This window comes from Lolium rigidum, unplaced genomic scaffold (genome assembly GCF_022539505.1).
Source record: "Lolium rigidum isolate FL_2022 unplaced genomic scaffold, APGP_CSIRO_Lrig_0.1 contig_56041_1, whole genome shotgun sequence".
In the NCBI taxonomy this organism is placed as follows: Eukaryota; Viridiplantae; Streptophyta; class Magnoliopsida; order Poales; family Poaceae; genus Lolium; species Lolium rigidum.
Window position 1 is genome coordinate 1 of NW_025900968.1, and position 25,168 is coordinate 25,168.

Consider the following 25,168-nt stretch of genomic DNA (forward strand, 5'->3'; position numbering starts at 1 on the left):
AAGCGGACATGGTGCTTTTACTCCTGGGTGCATATGCTCCCTTTATTTAACATACATTTTGAACATATTAGAAAATATCAAAACAAGATGTTATGCGTACATCTCAACATCATACTTGTTCATGAAGTCGTTTCAGGGAAAAGCGGAGTTGTTATGTGGCTTGTGCAAAAAAGATAACAATGCTAAAATAAGGCTTTTTACTAGGCATTTGTTTGTCTTTTTTTGCACAGGCCACAAAAAATATCATTTTACTATGAAACTATAAGTGATGACATAGAAAGTGGAGATATAGGGGCTAAACAATTTATCTGAATTTTTTAATATTTTAAATTTCGTTTTTTGGGTAAAGGGAGCATATGCACCTGGGATCAAAAGTGCATTTCCGCACAAAAGCTCCTCTCACTGACGAAGATCTGTTTGATGTATGTCTTCATTGATCTGGTCGAAGTGTTAAGTTTTGCCGGCGATCTCCAATGGACGATATACCTGGAGATTTCCAGATCAGATAGGATTCGGTCGCGCGCAACCATGTTTTTTTTAGACCGTTTGATTTCGGAGGGAGCGATGCGAAGCTTCGCAGTTTGTTGCCATCATGGGACATATCTTTAGTCCCATGGTGAAGTCAGTCGTGGAGAATGGCATAGGGGCTAAGATCTGAGGACTAGTAATAGTGATTCGAGTCCTGGTGGCGATGAGGTTTTGGCTTGGTGATCCGTGACTTGGAGAAGTGGCATCGCCAAGTGGTGGCGACAACGCAGGAGTCAGAGTCTAAACTTGCAAGGTGAAAATCCAAGATCTGGTCTTAATTGGTTGTGCCTAGCGATGTCCTTGTTGAAGACATTGTTTTGTGAGCGCACATTTTCTCCTGGATGAAAACCTATAATCTATGATCAGAGTGAGACGGCGTTTGTGCACTGTTCTTTTCTTGTAGGCGTCGCTTTTAGAAAATATGGATTTCTTGTGATGTCTTGGTGGCGTTCAGTCCGCTGTTATAAGGAATAGATCGCTGTAGCAGGACTTTTCTTTTATGTGGTTATTTTTTTGGCAGCTGTGTTACCATTAGGGCACGATTTTGTTGCAGAGGCTAGATGTAATTTATATCTTCGTGATACTAATATATTTCTTTTATCGGAAAAATGTAGTACACAATTGTGCGCGCAGCGCGAGAAACAACACTTAGTTTTCTGTAAATTTCCTTATCTCCAGACGAGCCACATCAATATTCAGCGCAGCGCTAAAGAATGCGCAAGCACATGCTGCGAGCAAAGTTTTACAAACTTAATAATTCTACAGTTTTGTGCATCAACAGATGCAGAGGTCGGAATGACACCTAAATTTCGACAGTAAGAGGACTTGCTAATTCGAACTAAGCCGTTCTCCAAGAGGCTCCGCTATTTACAAGCTTGGTGTATGCATCCCTGAAGTCGGCGAAAAATTTATCCTGGTCCTCCGCATAGATATTGACCCATCTGCAAGTCCAGTTTAGAATCTCCGATGTCAGTGAGCCGATCACTGCTGTAAATATGCAGAGAAAATTGCTAAAGGTCCATCTAGCCTAGATTGTTTAACTTCACACTAAGTCTAACAGCAAGTTTGTTAATTCCCAGGTACTTGTATTATAAAAATTAAACCCTCGGTCAAGATAAACCGAAGGGCAAGTGAATGGTGTTTCGAAGAGTGTGAATGATCTGCACCATATTATAAGCTAGGACTACCCCGAACTTCTCAGAAGTTTCTTCATACAAACCAAATAATTCAGTTCTAAGATAGTCATGAACCTTAAAAAAGATATGTAAAGTTAAGCAAAACCGGATTTTTTTTCTTTATCGAAAAGAAGTCGGCTGTCTGGTTCAACAGAATACCTTAAGCATTCGTCATCTTTAGTGAGTGCCCAATCCGTGGGCAGCCCTATAGGCATGCCGGCTTCACAAAAGAACACCACACATAAGTACATTGCATCAGGATGGTTTACAAAGGGAGTTGAAGGCACGGTGGTAATATCACAATCACTTACATGAAGTCGGTTGTGGCTTCTCGAGGAGTATTTTGAAATAGGTGTTATCAAAAGCATTTGGATTCCCGAATCCTTTACCCCCAATTGTGTGTGCTCCAGACAAAGCAACCATCTCCTGTACCCTGCCAAGTATCAATTTGCTTAGACACGGATGTGCATGAGCTGCTTTATGGAATAATTGGCAAAATATTGGGGAAAATTATACTTTGGCCAGCAGAGCCATGTTTCATTATGAACTATACAAAACATAACAGAAATTCACAGAAGTTGTTGGACAAAAGCGGGACTCACGAAAAGCCCTTTTTGCTGAATGATGTTTTCAAGGCAACTATATCCAATGTTTCCTCAGGGAGTTTACCAGCAGGATCAGCAGTGCTACATGAGGAACGTGTTATTTCAGAAGAATATATAAATACCAAACAGAAACGCCTCTGGAATAGGTGAAAGTTTTGTAAGGGAAGCTATAAAAATGAGCAAGCCACTATGTTGCACCTGGAATCTAATCGACCTAGCCTTACTGGAATTTCAGGTCCTCCGCAAAGTGCAACTGCCTCGGCACCAGCCACTGCAATCAAGTCCGCCCATGACACTATACGGAACGATAATAGGTTTGACTTCAGGATAGAGAAAAGGTTAAGTTAAATACAGATAACACATGCGTGGAGTACATACCTTGCTGAACCTGGTCGATTCCTTCTTTTGCTTTTCGTAGTATCTGTTCAGTTTTAAAAGCAATGAAACAGATATGTCAAGGTAGGTGTTCTAGTAGGAAATGGCACTATCTATGACAACAAGCAAAGAAGAAAGATGTGCTGTAAAGGTACTTTCTGAAGAACAAAAAAACCTTTAAAGGTTTACTTAGTCCAGTGTTTTCAGGCCTGTCAACTTCATAGATTATGGAGCCATTCATGCCACCTGCAAGATATTGTCACCAGTACTTTTATCTATTATCTTCTACTTTGCAAGAATACATATTTTAGATATCATGATTCACGAACCATACTCTTTAAGCACATGTACTCCATGCTCAGAAACTTTATTAAACTTTGATAACAGACGAATAAGATTTTAACCTGATTTGTCACCAACATCAAAAGTCCCTGCGTCATGGAAAACTAAACGAAGCACACCAGCAGCTTTGACCTTGGTTAAAACATTCCTCACGCCGTTTTGAATAACTGATCCAACATATAGCTCAGCCCTGTAAAGTAAAACCGTAATTAGGGAACTTCTCTAAGTTGTCATAGTGATGTTTAAAGTGCAAGAAACAACTACCTCAAAGTTCATAGTTATGTTTATAGAATAAACAACTACCTCAAAGTTTATAGTTATGTTTAAAGAGTGATAAACAACTTTGAGTAGGTTACTCTCTCTGCAAATCGCTATTGCAGGTACATTTGAGTGGTCTATAATCCATTTTATATTTTGATCCTAGTCTACGCTATTGACCATGGCATTTGCTTGTTAGGAACTCACAGCTATGGAAATTAAGTGCAACATAGGAGTGTAATAGTGGTTGAAGACTTACGCACTCGCCATATCAACATTAGGAAGTAGAAAAGGGAGCAGAGCAACAGCAGCAAAGTCTCTCCTTCTATAACAGTGGGTATTTGCAGGACCTGAGGCCACTATTATAAACAAGGAAAAATTAATTGGCCAGCATTGTATTAACACGAACTAGAAGAATTTTCAGAATTCTCGCTATCTATTGTTTACTCAAATGGCTGGTTGGCAATACAAGTTTATTGTGAGAGAAAATAGAAGTGATGAATAGTGTCCAACTGTAGCAACTAGGCAACCATCAAAAGTAGTCTGAATCCTGAGAACTCCTGCTGGGAAGTATATTACTCTCTATCAGGAACGATGTTCATGATGAAGATTCCCCAAAGAAACAAGGAACTGTGACAGATTGCGTCATTACTCTTGACATGAAACAGCGTCACTTACTCAGAAATTTGCAACTGCCACGTACCTGAAAGGTGGTCTACATTTTGCTGCTCAATGGGCTCCGAACATGCAGCATCAGCACTGCACCTACTACCAGCAGCAAACACAATTATCGCCCCCTTCCCAGTTCTTCTACCCCTGTAGCATAACAGTCTGTGCATGTTATTAGCCTTCCATGTACACATGATTGCATGGTAGGCATGAGAGCATCAGAGGGGAGCAAGCATTACCTGCAGGTGCAGCTGGAGAAGAAGAAGCTGGAGGAGGAGGCAAGATGGGGGATGCTGGTGAGCTCCATCCCCTTCGTGCTTGCCTTGTTTGAATGCCAATTCTACTGCCTTGAAATGGAAGAGGAAAAAGACACAACTCTCTAGTCAGTCTATCTGTACCTGGCTATCCAGGCCCATGTGTGGTGTCCAGAGGACGGTCCCCAGGAAGGCACTTGGATAAGCTGTTTCAGTGGTAAATATCAATCCATCTGCAGTTTTGCAAGAATATGCCTCTGAACTCCGTACACATATTATCTCAGTAAATTCACAATAGATTTTGAGTTATTGTCTGTATGTTGGATTTTTTCCACACATATGCTCCATGTATGTTTCACTTTTACAACAAAAGTCTGGTTTCACTGTTTGTGCCTTACAAAATTAACATCAAAATATTACTCCAAAATAGAGAAAATTCGAAGAAAAAACAGTGTAGCTGAAGGAATTCAGAAAACAAAGTAAGACAAGATCCCTCCACACAGTTCGATTAGAAGTTATCATTGTTACACGTCAATCATGTCCACATAACAAGAGAACAATGAAAGATGTGTTGCTGAAACCATATCCACGAGACTACGACAGTACCAAAGGCGTCACATGTTAGAATGTAATTTTTCTCCTGTAATATGCAGGGCAAAATCACATAGTGAGAGAAGATTACGAGCTTACATAAGTAGATCACAAATTTCCCGGACGCAATAGTAGTCCTCAGATCTACTAAATAATATACCTTATAGATTCGCATACAAGAATACTATAGTTTGGGAAGCAAGATGGATGTGCCTTAAAGGAAATATACATAGATCTGACATGCAACTTGCTCATGAGTCTGGATTCTTTGATGACGGATTGAATGGAACTTGGTCGGCACAATCCAAGTTATCTCCAGACTGCTGAGCCCCAACTCCCATCAAATTAAGATAATGTTGATAGTGGGATATAATGACATTCATACGGTCAATGGTCCCTTTACCACATATGAGATCGCCATACAAGATGTTCATGGTAGCACCAAAGCCAGGATACCTCTTGGACAAGGTGTCTTTCTTGGTTGGTTTCCAGTTGCCAACAAAGACATCATGCGCTGATGGCTGCCTCCTCTTCATTGGAGTCATCCACCTCCAGATTGCCGCTTCAAATGCTAGGGTCGCATTTTGTTCCAATAACTCTGGGTGGTTCAACAGATCCTGCTTTATGCCCTTACCCACGATACCGTAGTTGTAGTTCCTGCAGATCGTTTACAAGCAGATACAAAATCAATAGGTTGGCCCAGCTAATTCCTAATAAACAACAACTGAGAGGAGTAACATATCGGCTTGACCAGTAAACAGGAAGGGCGCCACGACCATAGTACTCAACTCCTTCAGCACAACGGTACAATTCGTTGCTGTCGTCACAATAGCTCTGGCTTGGGCTCAATTCACGTTTGTAGCAAAGTCCCCAAGCCAATGAACCATTGGTGGCGCCACTATGTCCACCTGCAGGAGTAGCCACTCCAGTATTTGTGAGATACTACTCTTGACTATCGTCTTTAGGTTTCTCATACATTTGACACTATGTTAAATAATTGTATGTGTTATATTCCAAGTGGCACGATTAGACTGAATCTACTGACGATATTCAATCACTTGTACAAAATTATACTACTGCACTAGTAAAACTTGATAGACGCTGTACTACTCCCTCTGATCCGAATTACTTGTTGCAGATTCAACGAACCTGGACAGATTTTAGTCAACATTTTACCTAAATCTGTGACAAGTAACTTGAATCAGAGGGAGTACTAACGATGCTCTATATGAATCCCATATGGGTTTAAAATCAGATCGAAAAGCTTGCTTTCTTTAATTTTCCCCCATATTCAGGTGCAAAATTGCAGATGCCAAGCTTGAAATCTACACGAAGAACTGTTCTGACAAAACAAAACTGAAATGGAGAGTAAACACCTAATCCACATCTGGTTCAGAGTTTCAGACCCGGCAGCCCAGCTCAGTATTCATGAAGCCTATGACTAACTGTTACCGACAGATCTCCAATTCTTTAATTCTTTAAGACCCCGCGGCACATCAGGGTGGATAAGATTGAGGAGCAGAGAGGAGAAGCGTACACGAAGTCTTGGCTCCGACATGGCCGAGGAAGGCGGCGACCTCCTTCACGCCCATCTCCTTGCCGCCGGTGGTGCCGAACCCGCGAGGCTCGAAGAGGGCGGCGGCGGTGATGAAGGCCCGGTAGCTCCAGAAGCCGGCGGCGTGGGCGAGGGAGTCGTTGCGCTTGGGGAAGAGCTCCTCGAACTGGTAGGCCTTGAAGTAGTCGGTGATGGTCTCGTTGCAGCAGAAGCTGCTGCCGCTGCACTCCCACCCCTTGTCGCACGCATTCTCGCCGTCCTTCTGTCTCCTCGCGTCCGCCGCCGCCAGCAGCGTCAGAAGCAGAAGAAACGACGCCGCCCGAGCCATCCTCATTGCCGTCGCCGCCTGATTTGCGGGGGAGATGAGGAAGGGGAAGCTGGTTGGTAGCCGTCGACGCGCAGGGGGGAGGCCGGTTCCCGGTGGCTGTTCCGGGGCATTTTCGTCATTTGTTGCAGGGCCTTCCCCTTCCGGACGCTGAAAACCTGTTTTTGTGAATGCATTTCGGATTCCTTTTTTCGAGAGTTATGCATTTCGGATTTCAAAGTGGGAATTACCAACAGATGGGATTTACTAGAATGGAAACGTGCCTAAACTGAAGTTCAGTGAAAGTTCAAAATTATTGGTTCAACATCAAATTAAACAAATACATTGCAATAACACTTTTTTTCCAATTACTAGTTGTACACGGTAGGTCATAACTCAACATTGCATGCAAATACATTGCAAAACTTATTTGTTTAATTGTACATTTGTATACATGTATCACAACATAGATTCAGTTCCTAGCTATAAAAATGAGATATTTGCACACATAGTTCATCTTGCAACGATGCATCTCCTCCACCCATCTCTGTTGTCACTTTCTATTTGTTGTGTCTCTGCCATCTGGTGGAGGAAGAGATTGAGCGCAATACTCACACTCCACATCGCCACCCCATATGCATGCATTCTCACACTCCTTGTTGCTAGATTCATGGTACAAGACCGACAAACATCAGAAAACAATCATTGGAATTAGACATAAGAATACAAAATTCAAAATTAAATAGATGCAACTTAAAATGATTTGTCTTTCTATTCATAGGTGATTGTGCAAAGCCGAGGATGTCAATTATTATGAAGTGACACCAAAATATCATTCATATTATAAAAACATAGCTCAAGTTAATAACTTAAAACAAATAGAAAAGTAGTTATCTACAGATCTACCTAGCTTACATAATAGAACATATAGATCGAACAAAAGCTAAGATCCATTCTAGAGTAGATCTGTGCTATAAACAGGCAAGTGCATAGAGTGGTAGATCTGTGATATGAACATCCAATTGTGCTTAGAGTAGATCGGTGGTACAAACATGACTAACAATCTATAGATAGATCCATTCATATAGTAGAAGCATGCTATAAATATAAGTTAAATATGTCGAAAATAAGATCGTAAACCTTATGGAACCGATCGAGGTGGAGCGTGAGGACGGGTTGGTCCGTGGAGGAGGGCAAGGACAAGCTGGCTTGACCGGTTTTGTCAGCGGCAGGCCCGGCCAACGTACCTTCCAGTAGGTCATCGGCATTCCGTCGAGGAAAATCTCCGGCCAGAAGATAGCTTCCGCCTCGCTGACCAGGTGAGTTTTCCGGGGACTAGAGGGAGGCGGCTGTGGAGTGGAATGAGATCGAATAAGGTTACCGGTCCTTATTGATACGAGAAATTTTATAGGGTTTGTAGTTGTTGGGCCACTATAGGCCTACAAAATGGCACAATATCAGTAACAGAGAAATCGTTTGCGTTTTGTACAACTCGCAAACGTTCTTTTTGATATTAACTATGTGTGAACTATTTCCAAGTTTTTTCTCCAATTTTTTGGCCGCTACATTATTTTGAGTTTTCATCCATCGGGATTGTTCAGAAATATATCCACTACTTGCACCTAGATAAACCTAAAAGTGCTATTACAGCACCTATTAGGATTACAACGAATTCCAAAGCATAATGAAGCCTATTTTCCATGTCCCGAGCATATTTTTTAATCTTCTTCATCTTCAACTTGTCTGATCATCTTCTGTTTGTGGACAATATCTGTCAATTGTAGTTCCATATTCATCCTTTCTCCTTCAAACATCTTCACTTTTTTCCCTTGCTTCCTTCTTCTCTCAACTGCGATGTTCAACCCTTCAACACATAGTTTTATCTCATCATGCAGATCCTCGCAGTCGCAATGGGAAGCTAGAACGGAAAGGATCGTAATTAGAAAAACCAAATCCCGAACTGGAGTGTACCTCGGTCGAATCGGCGGTGTCATCGCTGCCGATAGGTCTAGCTAGCTGGTGCGATGACCATGGCGACAACCGACACTACTATCTCGCAGGGATTCGGCGACGGCCCCCAAAGCATATGAGCCAAAGTAATGGTTAGAAATGATTGACAAGGCTGAATGTACCAAATGGGACCTTTTGGTGTGGTAAGCTTTTATCAAATATGCTTCATGAACTAACCCATTATATATGGTATTTGTGTTGTCTATGTGGTTTAGGTATCTTTCCATGAGCATGCATCAAAAGTAAAGATTTCATATGACCTGTGAGAGGATGGCATCAGTGGTGATCGTCATCAAGGTTGAGAAGGGAAAGTTCAAGATGAGTGAATGGGTATTAGACGCGACTAGAGGGGGGTGAATATGCGCTATGCAAATTTTATCCCTTTTTCAATTTTAATGCGGAAGCGGAATGTAAATGTGATTGCTTTTGAATGTAAAGTATTCCTACAATGATACAATGCACACAAACAAGTGGAACGAATAAATAACAATTGTAAAGGGAGCTAGACGACCGGGGGAACGGTAGCGGAGACGACCCACGATGTGTTTATGATACGTGCATTTTACATCATTATTATTGCAACATACATGATTAGTTTTCATTGTTATTTGCCTTCATACATTGTTATTTATGCATTTTAGATGATTTCCGGAACTTTCCTACAACGTCCCCTTCATTGGTATTTAATTCCTGTGAGGCCGGCAGAAAACCTCCTTTTTCGTATTTTATTTGTTTCAGGACTTTATGGATCGCAAAAAATCAATGGAAAAATACATGATCAGTTTTTCACCCGAAGAAAGGTCGTGAGCGAAAGAACCACGCGAGAGGGGCCATGAGGTGCGAACGGCACCTGGTGGCACGCCCAAACAGGGAGGGCGCGGCACCCATGCCCGTTTGCTCCTCGAGCGTCGCCTCGGGGCCCCTTTTATTCTAGAAGCTCCGTTTCACCCAAAAACCTAAGCCATATTTTTCCCGAGATTTATTGAGGCGGAGGCGAAGGCGAAAGTTCTCTCCTACTCCGGGAGAGGGAAGATCCTGCTGCACCGGTGCCTCCGGTGAAGGGGAAATCGACGCCATCGACATCCCCACTCCTCCTTGGCTTGGGAGGAGGCATCTCCATCTACATCTCCAACGGCACCATCATCACCACCATCTCCATCTACGAGATCGACATCATCCCCTCATAGTTTGTGTTGAATTGAACCCCAGATATTGTTTTTAGTGTTATTGCATGTTCGTGATTGGTACTTTATCATTATTTGGTGGGGAGATTATATATTCAGATTGTGTTGGAACCATTATGCCTCTGGTCCGTATCATGTTTGACACTTGTGAGTAGTTCCCCACGTTCCTGAGGGCATATGATGATCTGGCTATGATTCTATATGATGTGCAATGAGTATTTGGTCAAGTTTTCTTCTTTTCTGTTGTTCTATGATGGTTTTATGCGAACGTCAACTGCTTATTGCTTCACCTATATGGGCTCATAGGGCTGCACTTTGATGTAATGCATTCGTGTTGGAGGGGTCGGAATGATAGAAACCGTCTTCCAACACTATGGGTTGCATTAGAGGGGTTTATGTCGGGGACCCTAAATCTTATGGCTATGATGGGACATTTATGTCTTAATGATTCCTATACTTTCACATGAAAATGGCTCTAGGACCCATGATAAGGGGTCTATTTTCACATGCCTATGGCTGCACCTAACTAAGGCTTTGCCCCTAATTAAATAAAGCTTCACAAGATATTTACCGCGTTGTTTAGAACTCGGATGCTAGTGAATCCATGCCGTCCTCAGAAACTTTAGTCTCATATAAGCACACACACACTTAGCTTGTCCTCTTGCTACATAGAGGATTGGGCTTTTCTCTCATCGAGAGCTTTTACTTATTTTCTATTTACTTTCCGCACTTTATTTTTATAGCAAACTATATACCCAAAAACACCAAAAATGTACTTTACTACTACTGCTTTCTTGTCGTTTCTGCTAACCAATATGACGAGAGTGCTCCTCGGCAATGCCCACCTATTGGGGCTTAGGATTGACGGAATCCTGCAGGCTGACACGAGACATCAGATACCAAACAAATAGGGAGAGAGATTTACCCAGGTTCGGGGCCGTCAATGAGGTAAAACCTTACTTCCTGCTTGTTTGGTCTTGATTATCGAATATATCGAGTTACAATGGGGTAGCCGAAGGCTATGACTAAGATCTCACCGAGAGGCTAAGATTCTAATGATCTAGCTCTAGACTTGTGATGAATCCATCTGTTATGATTGTGTGTCCCTCGGGAGACCCTTCCTGGCCCTTATATTGTAGGCTAGGTCTCGAGAGTTCTGTCCGGGTTCGACTAGGTTACAAAGAGTTCTATTTCTAATCTTTCCTTGTTTAACGTCTTCCTGCCTTATCCGTCAAGAATCCTTCATCGGAACCGACATATTGGCCCACCTTGGTCGGTAGGTGATCTTCATGGGCCCTTGGTTGGGCCATAGGAGGTAGCATAATACTAGTTACCCGAAGGGTAATGCCCACGTCAGTAGCCTCCAACTCCAAGTGACTGGCCAAAGTAAAGCTTCGGATAGGGACTAAAATTGTCTTCTGCCGAATGTCCATAGTTGCCGAAAAGTCTTGATCCTTTCTCATCATTTTGTAATCAAGAGCATATTTTTATCGGGTGCGCGTCCAGCGCTCCCGATGGGAGTAGCCCCAGAGTTTAGGCACGGATGCTTGCAACTGTGGTTAGACTCAAGTTGTACTACTCGAATGTTCTGTTGCCGATGTTTTCTCCAAGTTGTCGTAATCATCCGATATCTTCTTCTATATCGGGTCCTTCAAGACTTCGAGTGAAGCCATGTGAAAATGATACTCCCTCCATTCCTTTCTATAGTGCCTATAGATTTTTGGCATTTGTTTCAGAATATAAGGTTGTAGCTTAACTTTTTTTCAATTACTCCCTCCCGGCTCAGCTCCCAAATCGTTCAGCTCCCATATTTGTTATGGTAAGTTAGGAAGATATGGATTTACCAAATTTTACGTTGATCTCAAATCGTTCAGCTAGAGGTCTTGTGTAAAAAATACTCTTGCGCTAATTTCCGTGCCAAAAAACAATAGGTACTATAGAATGGAACAGAGGGAGTAGTACGTAAGGGATTGGAATAACGTGCCCAATTTTACTCTATAATCGATGTTGGTTAACTACCGATGACAAAACAACGTTACTCTACTCAGTATCAAGTCCCCGGGCTTGATTCTGGATCTTCTGAAATCTTCGGGTCCATTATCTTTTGTCTTCAATAATTCCTATCGGGTGCGCGTCCAGCGCTCCCGATGGGAGTAGCCCGCGAGTATAGGGATGGATGCTTGCAACCGTGCGTAGACTCAAGTCGAGCAACTCAATGTTACAGTTTCCTTCGGATGCTATATGAGGAGTCGATACTTTTGATGACATCATCAATGATGTGGCCTTCACGACGGCTTGATTGACAGGACGAGACTTAGTGGGCCCACCCTACTTCTGCGTGGTTAGTTAGGAAATGACTGATCCTTGCGTGCTGACCGAGGCGCCTCCTCGCTTTCCGCGCGTAGTTGGGGAAAATGTCCTTTGACATGACGGATTTGATGACACGTGGTGACCTAATCGCTGGTTCCCCAGTTCAATCCCTTGATAACTTACCATTTATAAAGGAGAAAAGCAGATTTTACTTCCCCCGTTCTTCTCTTTCACAGCTTTCTTCCTCCTTTGTTCTTCCTTCTCATAGCTACCGTGCCGCCACCGCCGTTCTTCAATCCACCGTTTCACTCTTCAAACATATCCCAAGATGGTGAAGAAGAAAAGCTCCGCCACCACCGCCGGCGTTGACTCGAGCAGCGCCGTTGCCAAGGCAACTACCGAGGCAACGAAAACGGTTGCGCCGGAGGTTCCGCCGCGGCGCCCAAGGATGCCCCCGGTGACTGGCCCGCTTCGACAATGACGAAGCGTGACGAGAAGAAGGCACGCAGCCTTGGCTTGATCTCCCCCGAAGAGGGGAATGTTATATTACCAAGTTTGCCCTCACGCCCCAATCCTCCTGTCGGTTTTGCCGTGATGTTTATATCGTTCTTGTATCGAGGATTATCTTTGCCTGCCCATCAGTTTCTCCGGCGTCTTCTGCATACGTACGGGATCTAGTTATGGCAGGTAACTCCCAACTCCATCCTTCACCTTGCTATCTTTATCACCCTTTGTGAGGCTTTTCTTGGCATTGATCCTCACTGGCGTCTGTGGAAGATCTTCTTTGTCAAACGCTACAACAGTAACAGCGGATCCTTTGTCACCGATGGATTTGGGTTTGTCGTCCGTAAGGAGGCGAATTACTTCAATTTCTCAATGAGAGAGTCATTCCAGGGGTGGAGATTGAAGTGGTTCTACCTCAAAGATTCATCGGCAGCTAACATGTGTCTGCCGAAGTTTGTCGATGTCCTTGAAGTTGTGCCAAAGAATTCTTGGAAGAATATATTGACATCCGAAGAAAAGCCTGTGGTTGACAAGTTGTTTGATAGAATTCTTCGGATTAAGGAGTCTGACGGCCAAACTATGATGGGCACTGAAATTGTGGATGTGTTCCTGAAATGCCGCATCCAACCAGTTATGTCTAGAGCTCACCAGATGTGGTTATATTCGGGTCCTAAGGACGATACTAGAATCAACGTTGCAGAATTGTCTGGGAAGGAACTACTAGATGAAGTTAGACGTTTGACTCATTTTAGTCAAGAGGACTCGATTCCACTTCTGGCCCTTCAGGAGCCTTACGACTTCGAGCATCAACCAGCTGAGGTGAATCTCTTTCCTATTCATGCTTATATTTGCACTCGATACTTTCTGTTCATCTTTATTAAATCTTCATCTAATCTGACATGTTCCATCAACTGCCGAATGTTTTCCAACTGTGTCTGAAGAAAATCTCGAAGAAGGTGACTCTACTGTCAACATAGAATCTTGTGTTGAAGATAACGAAATTCTTGAAGAAGAAGACAATGATCCTGCCAATCCCTAAGCTTTTTCTGCAGATCATAGATCCTTTGCTGATGACTTAAGCGATACAACGGAGTCGAATCATGACAATGATGCTGATCGTGCTCCCTTTGTTGATGCTGCTCCGGAGAAAACGAGTGCGCAACCGCCGAAGAGACCTTCTGGCGGCTTTGCGGATGAAGATGATTTGCTTGACTTGTAAGTTTCTTCTGTTATTCTCAAAGTTGCTTTGTATTCTTCTACTTATTCTGAATGATTTATATGCCTATAGAGATGAAGGCTTTATAGAGCCTCCTTCGAAGAAGGCGAAGGCGAGCCCCAACGAGAGCCAACTCCCGCAGCTCCGAGGCTTCGCTTCCGCCATCGTACCGCGGCTGCTCAACCTTTGACTGCCTCTTCTCTTTCAAAGGGGAAAGAAGTTCCTTCGACAGCTGCCGTCTCCCCTTCTTCAAGCGAGAAACATGTAAGTGTTTCGATTTTTGCTTTTCTTGATGATGGTTCTCCTTCTACCAGCCCCCGAGTCTACATTCGACTGCTTGCAATCAAGTGTGGACTTCAAAAGTTGCATTGTTATTAAGGTGCTAACTTGAATTTGTCTTCTTTTTATAGGGCATTCAAATTGCCATCACTATTTTGAAAGGTTTCGCCTCCCAGTTCTCTTCACTCGAAGCTGATAAGGCTCGAGTTCAAGAGGAGGTGCAATCGACTTCCTCAAAGCTTGATCAAGCAATAAAAATGGATGTTGCTCCCCGTCAAAATGCAGATTCCTTGATAAAATGAAATTGATCAACTAAAGAAGAAGTTGAAGGAAGAGGAGAGGGAGAAGGCCGAAGCCCAAAGGAAGGAAAAGGAAGATTTTCTTCAGAAATCCACCTTGGATCTGCTTGGTAATTCTTACTGTCGTATCCTTGAATCTACTTTACTTAATTTCATTGTGTTTCAACTTCCATTACTTATCTTCTGCAGATGATGCCGATATTCCTGTTGGTTCTGTGGGCAAGCTCCCGGATGGTTCTTCTGCCGATGCTCTGTCTATGGAAATTGAATCTGGCGACCTCATCCGAGCTCTTCTCCGAAAGAACAAGGGAGTTATGTCGAGACTTCATGCCATGATCTTCCCAAAAGCCAATCAGGAGAATTCATTGGGGCAGCTGACGGACACTTTCGACGTCGACACCGAAGGCACCATCGAGGTATTCAAACGTACCTCGCGTACCTATGGCGCTCTCCTTGCTTTCTAGATTCTGACGGGGCACGACTTTAAAGCCGATATGGAGCTGATGACGTAAGAGCTGCCGAAGGATCAGGATGGGCAAGCTATCGACCTCATCCTTTTCAAAGTATCAGTGCGCAAATGCGCACTTCAGCTTATTGAATTGGTATCGGCTAATAAATCAACTGCCGGAAGAACTGGCCCAAGTTTATCGACGCAGACTCAAGCCCCTTGAATTTTTGTTTGTCAAGTTGTAATATTATCTTTTGGCTCAAACAATGCTTTTTCTAAGTACTTTTGATTGTAATAAACTCCATGCTGGCAATGTTGCCAATTTTTCCTTGTTTAATTGTGATGTTCCTGGCTTTTGAATGCATGCTCCCGACGGGAGTGAAATTAATTGACATTGTATATATTCCTTGACATACTTGATGATGTATTTTGCAGGTGGCTCCTGTACCTTCCTTTGTCGAAGGTTCTTCGGCTAATGATTCTGAAAGTGATCGGCTTCAACGCATGAAGGCCCGCATTCTTCAAATGGAAAAAGATATGTGTGGTATCCACGCCATGGCTGCTATTATAAAGAAGAAAGGCGAGCTAGCTATTTATACATAACGATATGTACTAAGTGAGCTGCAAAAAGCAATAGAAAGCTTGAACTGTAAGTGCCAGTCCCTTCCTTGTTTTCTTTGATTATATCGATAATTTATTTCTGATTTCATCTTTGACATTGCTTTTGTCAGTCGTAGCTCTGAATTTATCAGAAGAGAACAAGCGAGTGCATGAACGTGTAGATGCTTTAACCAATCTGGCACATTTCAATGAAGTCTTCTGGACGAATAATTCGAAGGCCGCTACTGTTGCAAAAATTCAAGATCGGGAGCAACAAGCGCATCGGTTCTTTGACAAGTGCCATGCATGTATGAAGATGATCTGGAAAACGATGTTTCCCCTCAACCCAATTCCTCCGTCATTTTTGGCCTTGATAGTAAACTTCGAAAATGCTAAAAAGGTACGCAAATTGGTTCGCAATCAACTTCTTGCAGGAGCCGAATCAGCTTTTGCTTTTGTGCTGTCGCAACACCCTTCATTGGACTTGATGGCAATTGCAAATGTTGATGGTGATGTAAGCCAATTTTATCCTGCTGTAAAAGTCTTTGCTTCTATTGTAATTGATAGGCTAGAAGACAGCACGAAAGTAGATGACCCACTAGGAATTCCGTAAAAATAACTTTGATGATGTTGTACTCCTATTGTAATGATAACTTTATGCATCCGATATTTTCTTGCACTTGAATATTCGGTTGCATTAGGTACAAGTTTGTTCATGTGTATGATGTAACTTTGCTTAACCAATCTTAAATAACTTGTTGGAGACGACACATTTGCCATTTTTGGCAAAATATCACTTCCTCACAACTTATCTTTAAATGCTGGTGGCAGATTTTCCGATGTATTTGTTGACTAAGATGCAATTCTTGATGCTCTTAGCCTTTTTTAGGCATCAGTATTGTGATGATTTTTTATGAAAGTTATCGACGGCAAATTCTTTGAGTGATCAGCTTATGTTGTGGGTTCGATGAACCCGTAGTAATCGCAATTTGCCTCAACCGATGATGTATGTTTTGACGGCAGCCCCCGAGTAAATCGAGGGAACTATGCCTGCCATTGACTCCGTCGCTCTTAGTACCTCCTTGTTTGATGTACCGGCATGGGCCTTTCATAAGTAGTTTTATCCTTGCCATCAGCAGCACTCGCATGTTCCCTGAGGCTTCGGCAAAGGATAATTGTGTACGATTATTTTGTAAGTCTCGTTGATTACCATCCATTGCAGCGCTCGTATTTTTCCCGAGGCTTTAGATGATAATTTCGGGTATAACCATTACAAGCGACCCTCGATCTTTTTTATCGGGTTCACTTGTTGAAGTCAATGTTCGCGGTATTATGCGAAATAGTCTTGAAAAAATTGTCCGGGTGTCCCGAATCAACTCAATACTCGAATAAACGAAACTTGGATCTTCATTAATAAGTATATGACGATAAGATAAGCTAATACTGCTATGGCTAAAAAAGCCTTATTGAAAGTAAAATTCTATGAAAATAAAGATGCATGCCACCGCTCGTCTTCTAAAGTAAGAGGAGGGCCCTTCTTATCTTGATCCACGCCTAAGGAGCCGGTAGCTCTCGAGGTGCCGATTATTTCTGGTGCGGTGTCGATGGTTTCCTTAGGAATACTTGCGATTATCGCCAGAGTATTAGCGCCTTCGACTGAGACCTTGTCATCAACTGCCGAAGGTGCAATAGCTGAAACTGCTATTGCGGAATCATCTGGTTTCTTCTTCGACTTCTTAATGCTATCATCCTCCTTAAGCTTGGGATCTTTATCATGAGAAGCTAGCTTATTGCTTAGAGGGGAAGTCGATAGTTTCATGTTTTACTCCAAACTTAGCAGCAATCTTCTGAAACTCGCGGTCGCAATTATCTGACCGAGAGAAACTTCCATGGACAGTGACATTGGTCCCATTGTTGCCTGGCATTTTGAGCTTTAGGTATGCATAATGTGGCACAACCATGAACTTGGCATAAACTGGTCTCCCGGGTATAGCGTGGTACTGCGATTTCCATATCACTACCTCAAACTCAATCCTTTCTTTCCTGAAATTGTCGGGTTTCCCGAAGATGACATTCAAGGAAATTCTACCAAGAGGGTATGCTGGCAAAGTACGGACAATGCCATGAAAACATGTATCAGACTCCTCCAACATATTGGTTGCGATGCCCGTATTTTTGATTGTGCTTGCGAATATCAGATTTAATCCGCTTCCACCATCCATGAACACTTTGCTCATACTGAATCCTCCGATTTGTGCTTCGACTACCAAGGCAGCATGACCTGGTCTTGGGATAGACATCGGATGGTCGACCCTACTAAACATGATGCTCTGTGACGACCAATCGACATATTCCGGAATGTTCGCCATGGTACTTTCCGCGAGGTTGATTTCTTGCGTAAGCTTCTTCATCTCTCTTCTAGAAACACCAGTTTTGTGAATCATGCTCATATGTCCCCGTGGTGGGGGAAAAGCTTCATTAGAATTACGAGTTTGAACTTGATGAACTTGGTGCTGAGCGGCGAAGGTGGTGGCGGGTTCGGCTGTTGCGGCTGTCCCCTGCCTGTTTTGTAGAACTTCTGAATATCAATAAACTGCCGATAATCTCTGAGCAAATGACTCGACTTTTTGGTGTTATCCTTGGGATCAATGTACGCGTGTATGTAACAAGGAGCATTTAGTTGTTCAGCAAAGGGTAACACTGGGACCATTGAAGGTCGCTCCCTGTAATTGTCGTGATTTCCTCCCGAGTTATTGAGATTGCTGTCCCGATGATCATCACGCCTATCGCCACGTCGATCATCGTATCGATCATCACGCCGATCGGAATATCCGGCAGCTACAATGTTAGTATTATCATACCCATAGTCTTTCCTCTTCTTACGGCGATCACGCCGATGGCCTGAATCATGCCTCTGCTGGTCATCATCTTCATCGTCACTCGCGGATGAGGTTTCCTTACGTGATCTTCTCCATCAGCCCAACCGTTGGCAATCTCCATAAGCTTAGTAACCGTTTTTGGCTTCTTTCGACCAAGTTCTTCGATATAGGATTCTCGTCGGATGCCATCACTGAAGGCATCAATTGCTCTATCGACGGAAATATCTTAGTCAACATTTAGGAGCTTAGTAAAGTGCCCAATGTACGTGCGCATTGATTTCTTCATGACGTAGTTCTTCGATTCCGACCGGTCTCTTGTACGTGGCCTGAAAGTTTTTGACGAAGGTGTCGACCAAATATTCCCAGGATCTGATAGATCCTTTCGGCAGGCCTCTCAACCATGCTCGTGCCGAATCTTTCAGGTAAAGCTGCAGACATTGCATTGTTGCTATTTGATTTCCCTTGTGTAATATCACAGTTTATAAATAATCATCTATCCAAGACCTCGGCTCTTGCTATCCGTCATATTTAGCAGCATTAGTGGGAGTAGGCTTGAATCTCTTCGGTGGCATCGTCTCCTAAATCTTGTAACTTAAGCAATGGGCTCCTCGAAGTTCGCCATCATATTTCTGGGTTTCCTCGGAATCGCCGCTATCATATCCTTCTCTTGTAGCACGCCGACATCGAGCTTTGTTGATTCTGCTCTGTGTAATATCATCGTGAGCGTCTTTCGAACGATGCTTGGATCCACTGCCCTGATGTGTAGTTTTCTCCTTCCTAGGGGCGAGCTTATCTCCACGGATCGCGAGGCTTTCCAACGCACCTCGATGTGCTTGTGCCATGGGCCCATTTGGTGTCGGCTGGTGATTGATCAAGTAGGCTGCGAGGTTAGCAGTTTCTCCTTCGATAGTTTTCGGCCTGAGCATGCCTGCGGTGTCCATGGTCATAAACGAATTTGACAAGTTTGAAGTTATCTCCCTTGCATCATCTTCTGATAGTCGAGGCATCCTCGGTCGATATCTTCCTAAACCTTGATTGCTACGGTATGCACTTCCATGTGATGCTCTACGTCGCTCACTGGACTGATCGGCTGCGTGTCGGCGTCGATCGAGACCTGCTTGCTCGTTTGACAATCGCAATCGATTCCTTTCCAAGATAGTATGTCCAACCGAAGCTCTAGAAGGGATTCGAGTATTATTGGTTATAGCAGCACGAGCAATTTCCCATTCTTCATCGGTGATAGTGTAGTTACTATTATCATTACTAGAACTGTTTTCAACGTTGCGACGCCTATGACTGGCGCGCAGGGTGTGTTCTCCTTCTTCTCCGTCGACCGGGTTGAGGATAGCGTAGGTCTGATGATGCGCCACTTTCCAGGTAGCTTCCCTGGCGATACTGTCGATACTTTCCTCATCGGATGAATAATTGGCACTGTAGACGAGCAACGTGTCATCCAAACCCAGCCCATGCCTCGTGTCGCAGTTGAGACAATAGTACGATGTTAGATCGGATGGTGCAGAATCGTCGAATCCAACATACATAGATGATGTTGAATGGCGCGGAGTTGATGCCGGCGAAGATGTTGGTGTCGATGCCGATAACGCAGCCGATAGGCCGACCGAGACCGGAGTCGATGCGGTCGATCCTGCTGCCGATGACGATGGAGTCCTTGTTGTGCTGGGAGCGAGCGAATCAGGTAGCCGAAGGATGCCCTTAGTGTTGATGCAGTAGTGGACGCTCCCAAACGCCATATCCAACCCGCCTTGCAGATCCGAAAATATCGAACAAGACGAGTTGTTGTGCGTAGTAAACTCGAAGGACTCGAATCGAATCAAGTTCCCCGAGCTTGGTGATGAAGGGGCCGACGATAACATCGGCGACGTTGATGGAGTCGTGGACGACATAGCCGAACCAGCCGATGACGAGCCTTGTGCCAACAGGGTTCCCACAGACGGCGCCAATTGACGAGGGTGCTCCTCGGCAATGCCCACCTTTTGGGGCTTAGGGTTGAGGGAATCCTGCAGGCCACGAGACATCGGATACCAAACCGACTGGGAGAGAGATTTACCCAGGTTCGGGGCCCTCGATGAGGTAAAACCCTTACTTCTTGTTTGTCTGATCTTGATTATCGAATATATCGAGTTAGAATTGGGTAGCCGAAAGCTATGACTAAGATCTCGCCGAGAGGCTAAGATTCTAATGACCTAGCTCTAGACTTGTGATGAATCTATCTGTTATGATTGTGTGTCCCTCGGCAGACCCTCTCCTGGCCCTTATATTGTAGTCCAGGTCTCGAGAGTTCTGTCCGGGTTCGACTAGGTTACAAAGAGTTCTATTTCTAATCTTTCCTTGTTTTAACGTCTTCCTGCCTTGTCCGTCAAGAATCCTTCTTCGGAACCGACGTATTGGCCCACCTTGGTCGGTAGGTGATCTTCATGGGCCCTTGTTGAGCCATAGGAGGTAGCATAATACTAGTTACCCGAAGGGTAATGTCCACATCACAATACTTTCAGCTCCTCGTGGGTCCGACAACTTTTCTTCTTGAAAAGTACTACAATTGATCTCATGCACTGCACTTGGGAGCCATCAAGATACTTTTCTGGCGCCATTGCCGTGGAGTGTAGCGTTATTGGTAAGTAGATCGTAAGAAAGCTTTTACTGTTTTATTATTTGCTATTGGTCTCATCATGGACATGTCTAGTCGTGATGAGGTTGGTTTGATTTTATACAATTATGCTTATATTCAATCTCTCAAATAAAATAAAGAAAAATCACCCGAGCTTAAGGTGACGTTTCAAATTCCTGTTGCTATTGCCAGATGATGACCCACAACTATAGGGGATTGCAACAGTCTTCAAGAGAAGTAAAACCCAAATTTATTGATTCGACACAAGGGGAGCCAAAGAATATTTATAAGTTTTAACAAATGAGTTGTCAATTCACCTTCACCTAGAAATAGACTTGCTCGCAACAGTTTATCACTAGTAACAGTTTTATAGCAGTGGTAGAAGTAACAAAAGTAATGAAATAAAAATAGCTAGTAGCGATGATTGCAGTAGACAGTAGGATTAAAATACTGTAGGCACAGGGATAGATGAACGGGCGCTGCATGAATGAGATAGTTCATATAATAGCTAGACATGGGCATTGCAAGTAATAATGATAAAATCATATTAGTATAAAATAACCATAGGCATGTGTTCCTATTTAGTTGTGTGTGCTCGCAATGAGAAACTTGCACGATATCGTTTGTCCTACCAGCCCGTTGTAGCGGGGCCTCAAGGGAAACTACTAGTAATTAAGGTACTCCTTTTAATAGAGTACCAGAGCAAAGCATTAACACTCCATGAACACACATGATCCTCACATCATAGCCATCCCCTCCGGTTATCCCAATTTCCGTCACTACAAGGCCTCGGGTTCCGGACAATAATATGTGTATACAACTTGCATGTATGATCAAAAACAGTAATTATCATCAGGAATCAATAACATGTTCAGATCTAAGATCATGACACTCGGGCCCAAAGTGACAAGCATTAAGCACAATAAGTTGCAACAATGTCACAAATACTAACAATGGATACTAGGCACTATGCCCATAACAATCTTATAGCTATTACATGACCAATCTATCCAATCCATACGATCCCCTACAGCCTACAGCGGGGAATTACTCACAAATGGACGGGGGAATCATACATGGTTGATGGAGAGGCGTCGGTGATGGCGATGGCGATGATCTCCTCCAATTCCCCGTCCCGTCAGGGTGCCAGAACGGAGTTTCTGGTCCCAGATTGGGGTTTCTAGTGGCGGCGGAGCAGCGGAACTCTTTCTGGAAAAAACGTCGACCCCCTCGGCATTTTCAAGTCAGGGGCTTTATATAGTGCGAAGGAGAGGTCGAGGAGGTGGCCGATGATGATCTCGAACTTGCGGTGGTGGTGGATGGTGTCAATGAACCGCTTGGATCTCCAGGGTGCCTTGATCGTTGTCGATGTTGCGGAAGCTTGTGATGATAGAAATGGCACTCAAAATTGAAGTCCAAACACAAAAGAGGAAGTGCCAAAACGAAAAATGAAGTTAGATGTCAAAATTTTGGACCACCGAAACTTCCGGCCTTGAGGGGTGGTAGTACCAGCCGGGCGGAACTTCTGGTCCTGTAGGGCGGTAGTACCGGTCTCGCCTGGATCTGCGGACTGTTCGTCGAATTGGGCGGAAATTGGGTCCAAAAATCTTCGAATCCGTGGGAAAATTGGCACAAAAAGCTAGGAAAATGTAATATCCCAGTATTTGGGGTTACAAAAAGAGAGGAAACAGATGTGTGCATTGCATTCATGCATAGAAAATCCGGGGAATTTTCGCGCTTTAAAGTAAAACAAGAATAAAGAATCGAAGTTTCACTTGACCTTGGTGGAATTGAAGTAACTCATCAAGTCAAGTGTTATAAACCTCAATGTGACCTTGCTAAGACCTTGTTTTGAGTAGAGATGATTTGATTAAGGGATTAGATCAAATGGAACTAAAATAAACACCATAACACATTAATATGATCACTTGCTTGATCTTATAGAAGATCATAATATGTTATTATTTGCCATAACATATGAACATCTATTCAACTACAAATCAAGTAGCAATAAAATGGAGAAACTATTGTTGACTTATCTTTTCCATGTCTTAAACTAATCAATGCTCCTACCATGAACCTCATGGTATTCATTCTACTTTATTCTTGGAAACATGACAAGGAGATCAACTCTAGAAGTATGTATTCTTCTCTATTCCAAATTATTATACATCAAACCTAGAGAAGTGAGAGTTCTATATTATGTATTAGAGAAGCAATAACAAACCTTGAGCTAAACCTTGGATATACATCCATGTGTTCAAATCATCATCTTTAAGAGGAACCCTACGATATTATTCAAGACATTCCCTAGAGAGAGAACCCATTTATGTTACACATAGATATTGATGATCACATCATTATCTATGGAGCCTAACCTTAGGTTAGTATTAAAGTCCTTCCCAATTGAGAGAGACCATTCATACCAATCCTAGTTTTACCAATTCAAGAACCAAGGACAACATATGAAATAAAATATTAGGATAAACTATTTCACCTTGGAGTGGTGAGATAATCTTGGATCAAATGGAATAATACCATATCCATGAATTGATAAAGTAAGGAGGAGACTAATCCAACCAAGATAGCCAAGTGGAGTCTTAGCCTAGATACTTAAGGAAATATTAGGAGTACACCATAAACCCTAGAATAACTATTCCTATATGAGAGAGAACAAGCTATGGTGTTACACTCAAGTTAGTTGAGGCAACCCTTGGATTTGAGGGAGAGAAATGTTCATATAACCAGATGATTAAATCATCATTCATTGAGAAGAATTATAAGTGTATATCTCAGGCATTCTCCTGGGATATAAAACTATTGAGGCAACCATAGTAGTCCCATCCAAGAAAGTAAATTAGAAGTACTATACCCTAGTTGATCAAGACAATGCTTGATCATGGAAGTGGGAAACCTAGTTCATGAGAGATAACTTAGAAAGCCAAAACCTTGATCATTATAAATTGAGTAATGATCATAAAACCTTAGAAGTGAGGTAAAAGATATTAAGACGAAGTTGATCATGTCTAATCCATGACCATGCTTTGGAGGTATATAATTGCCAGTTAAACCCTAGTGGGTTAAGCAAATATAATCCAGCACATAATCATGGGGAGACCACTAGTAAGTAACCCTGGAATTATATCTCAATCCTAACTTGTGAATCATTTAGTGATCATAAGTAAAATCTTAACACATCTACATTCCACTTATTCCTCAATTAAAGAACACAAGAAAACCTTAAGGTCAAACTCTATACTTTATATGGTGAGAAACCATTCATCCTTATAACCAAAGTTAACTATAAAAAGAACCATAGCCACCCTAGTTACTTTAATGATAAATTAAAGATAATAATAGAAGACCACTGGTATAAGATAGAACCAATTATCCAGTCCTTGTTAACTAGAGGAGCACATAAAATATTAAGCAAGTAACCATCTTATCATGGATAGGGGAGACTAAACCCTAGTCAATGCAATGTGGTGTCATCTCATTTATATAACCTAGAACTATATCTCAACCTTAGTTTGTGCATCACTTGGGTGATCACCACTAAAACCTAAGCCACAATTAAGTTCCAACTCATATATCACTAGGCAAATATGAATAAAACCCTAGAATTACACTTTAATTAAATCCTATGTTGAATTATGGAACATAAGAAATACCTAGTGCTAAATCCTATAATTAAAACCCATGTGTGTTGGTTTACCACTCATATCAACCACCTATACTTATAAACTAAAAACCAAACCATGGTGAGATTAGTATCTACTCGAGGTATTTTAAGGGTTATTAGAACATAATAATAGTGCTAAACTAAAAAGGAGTTCTAGTAGAATTTCCAATTCACTAGCACATAGATAAGCACATAAAATCATATGCAAAGGATTGAATTCTAAATTAAGAGATCAAGCCCTAATGATAAACTAGATATTAAGCTATGCCTTGTAAATTGTTTATTGCAAGGTAATAAAAGATAAAAATAAAAACTTAACTATCAATAGGTACTTAGAAGAGCCTTTTGAGAAATAATTTGGACCACCCTAAATTGATATTGGAAATTATGACTATGTAAATGCCATATCCAAACTCTAATAACATTTAATAAACCATGGTGTCATTACACATATAAAATGTTTTTAAGATCTAAT

General features: G+C 42.5%; 2 protein-coding genes across 3 annotated transcripts; both read right to left on the bottom strand.

Annotated features, from left to right (window-relative positions):
• Positions 1-1,176: 1,176 nt before the first annotated feature.
• Positions 1,177-4,327, bottom strand: LOC124681785 (putative L-ascorbate peroxidase 6). Of its 2 annotated transcripts, none has more exons than XM_047216607.1 (11): positions 4,192-4,327; positions 3,987-4,114; positions 3,543-3,642; positions 3,088-3,215; positions 2,859-2,929; positions 2,687-2,729; positions 2,507-2,603; positions 2,306-2,389; positions 2,015-2,136; positions 1,863-1,923; positions 1,177-1,469 (listed from the first exon to the last, which is right to left on the bottom strand). In XM_047216607.1, exons 1-11 carry the CDS (start codon positions 4,257-4,259, stop codon positions 1,367-1,369), a joined length of 1,005 nt encoding a protein of 334 aa, XP_047072563.1. In that variant the 5' UTR covers positions 4,260-4,327; the 3' UTR covers positions 1,177-1,366. The 2 variants fall into 2 exon arrangements, with proteins under 2 accessions (XP_047072563.1, XP_047072564.1); XM_047216608.1 differs by having other exon boundaries at positions 3,987-4,099; positions 4,192-4,321.
• A 481-nt stretch (positions 4,328-4,808) lies between these two features.
• Positions 4,809-6,775, bottom strand: LOC124681787 (chitinase-like protein 1). Its single transcript, XM_047216609.1, has 3 exons — positions 6,335-6,775; positions 5,549-5,705; positions 4,809-5,454 (listed from the first exon to the last, which is right to left on the bottom strand). The coding sequence occupies exons 1-3, from the start codon at positions 6,684-6,686 to the stop codon at positions 5,049-5,051; spliced, it is 915 nt and encodes a 304-aa protein (XP_047072565.1). The 5' UTR covers positions 6,687-6,775; the 3' UTR covers positions 4,809-5,048.
• Positions 6,776-25,168: the final 18,393 nt, after the last annotated feature.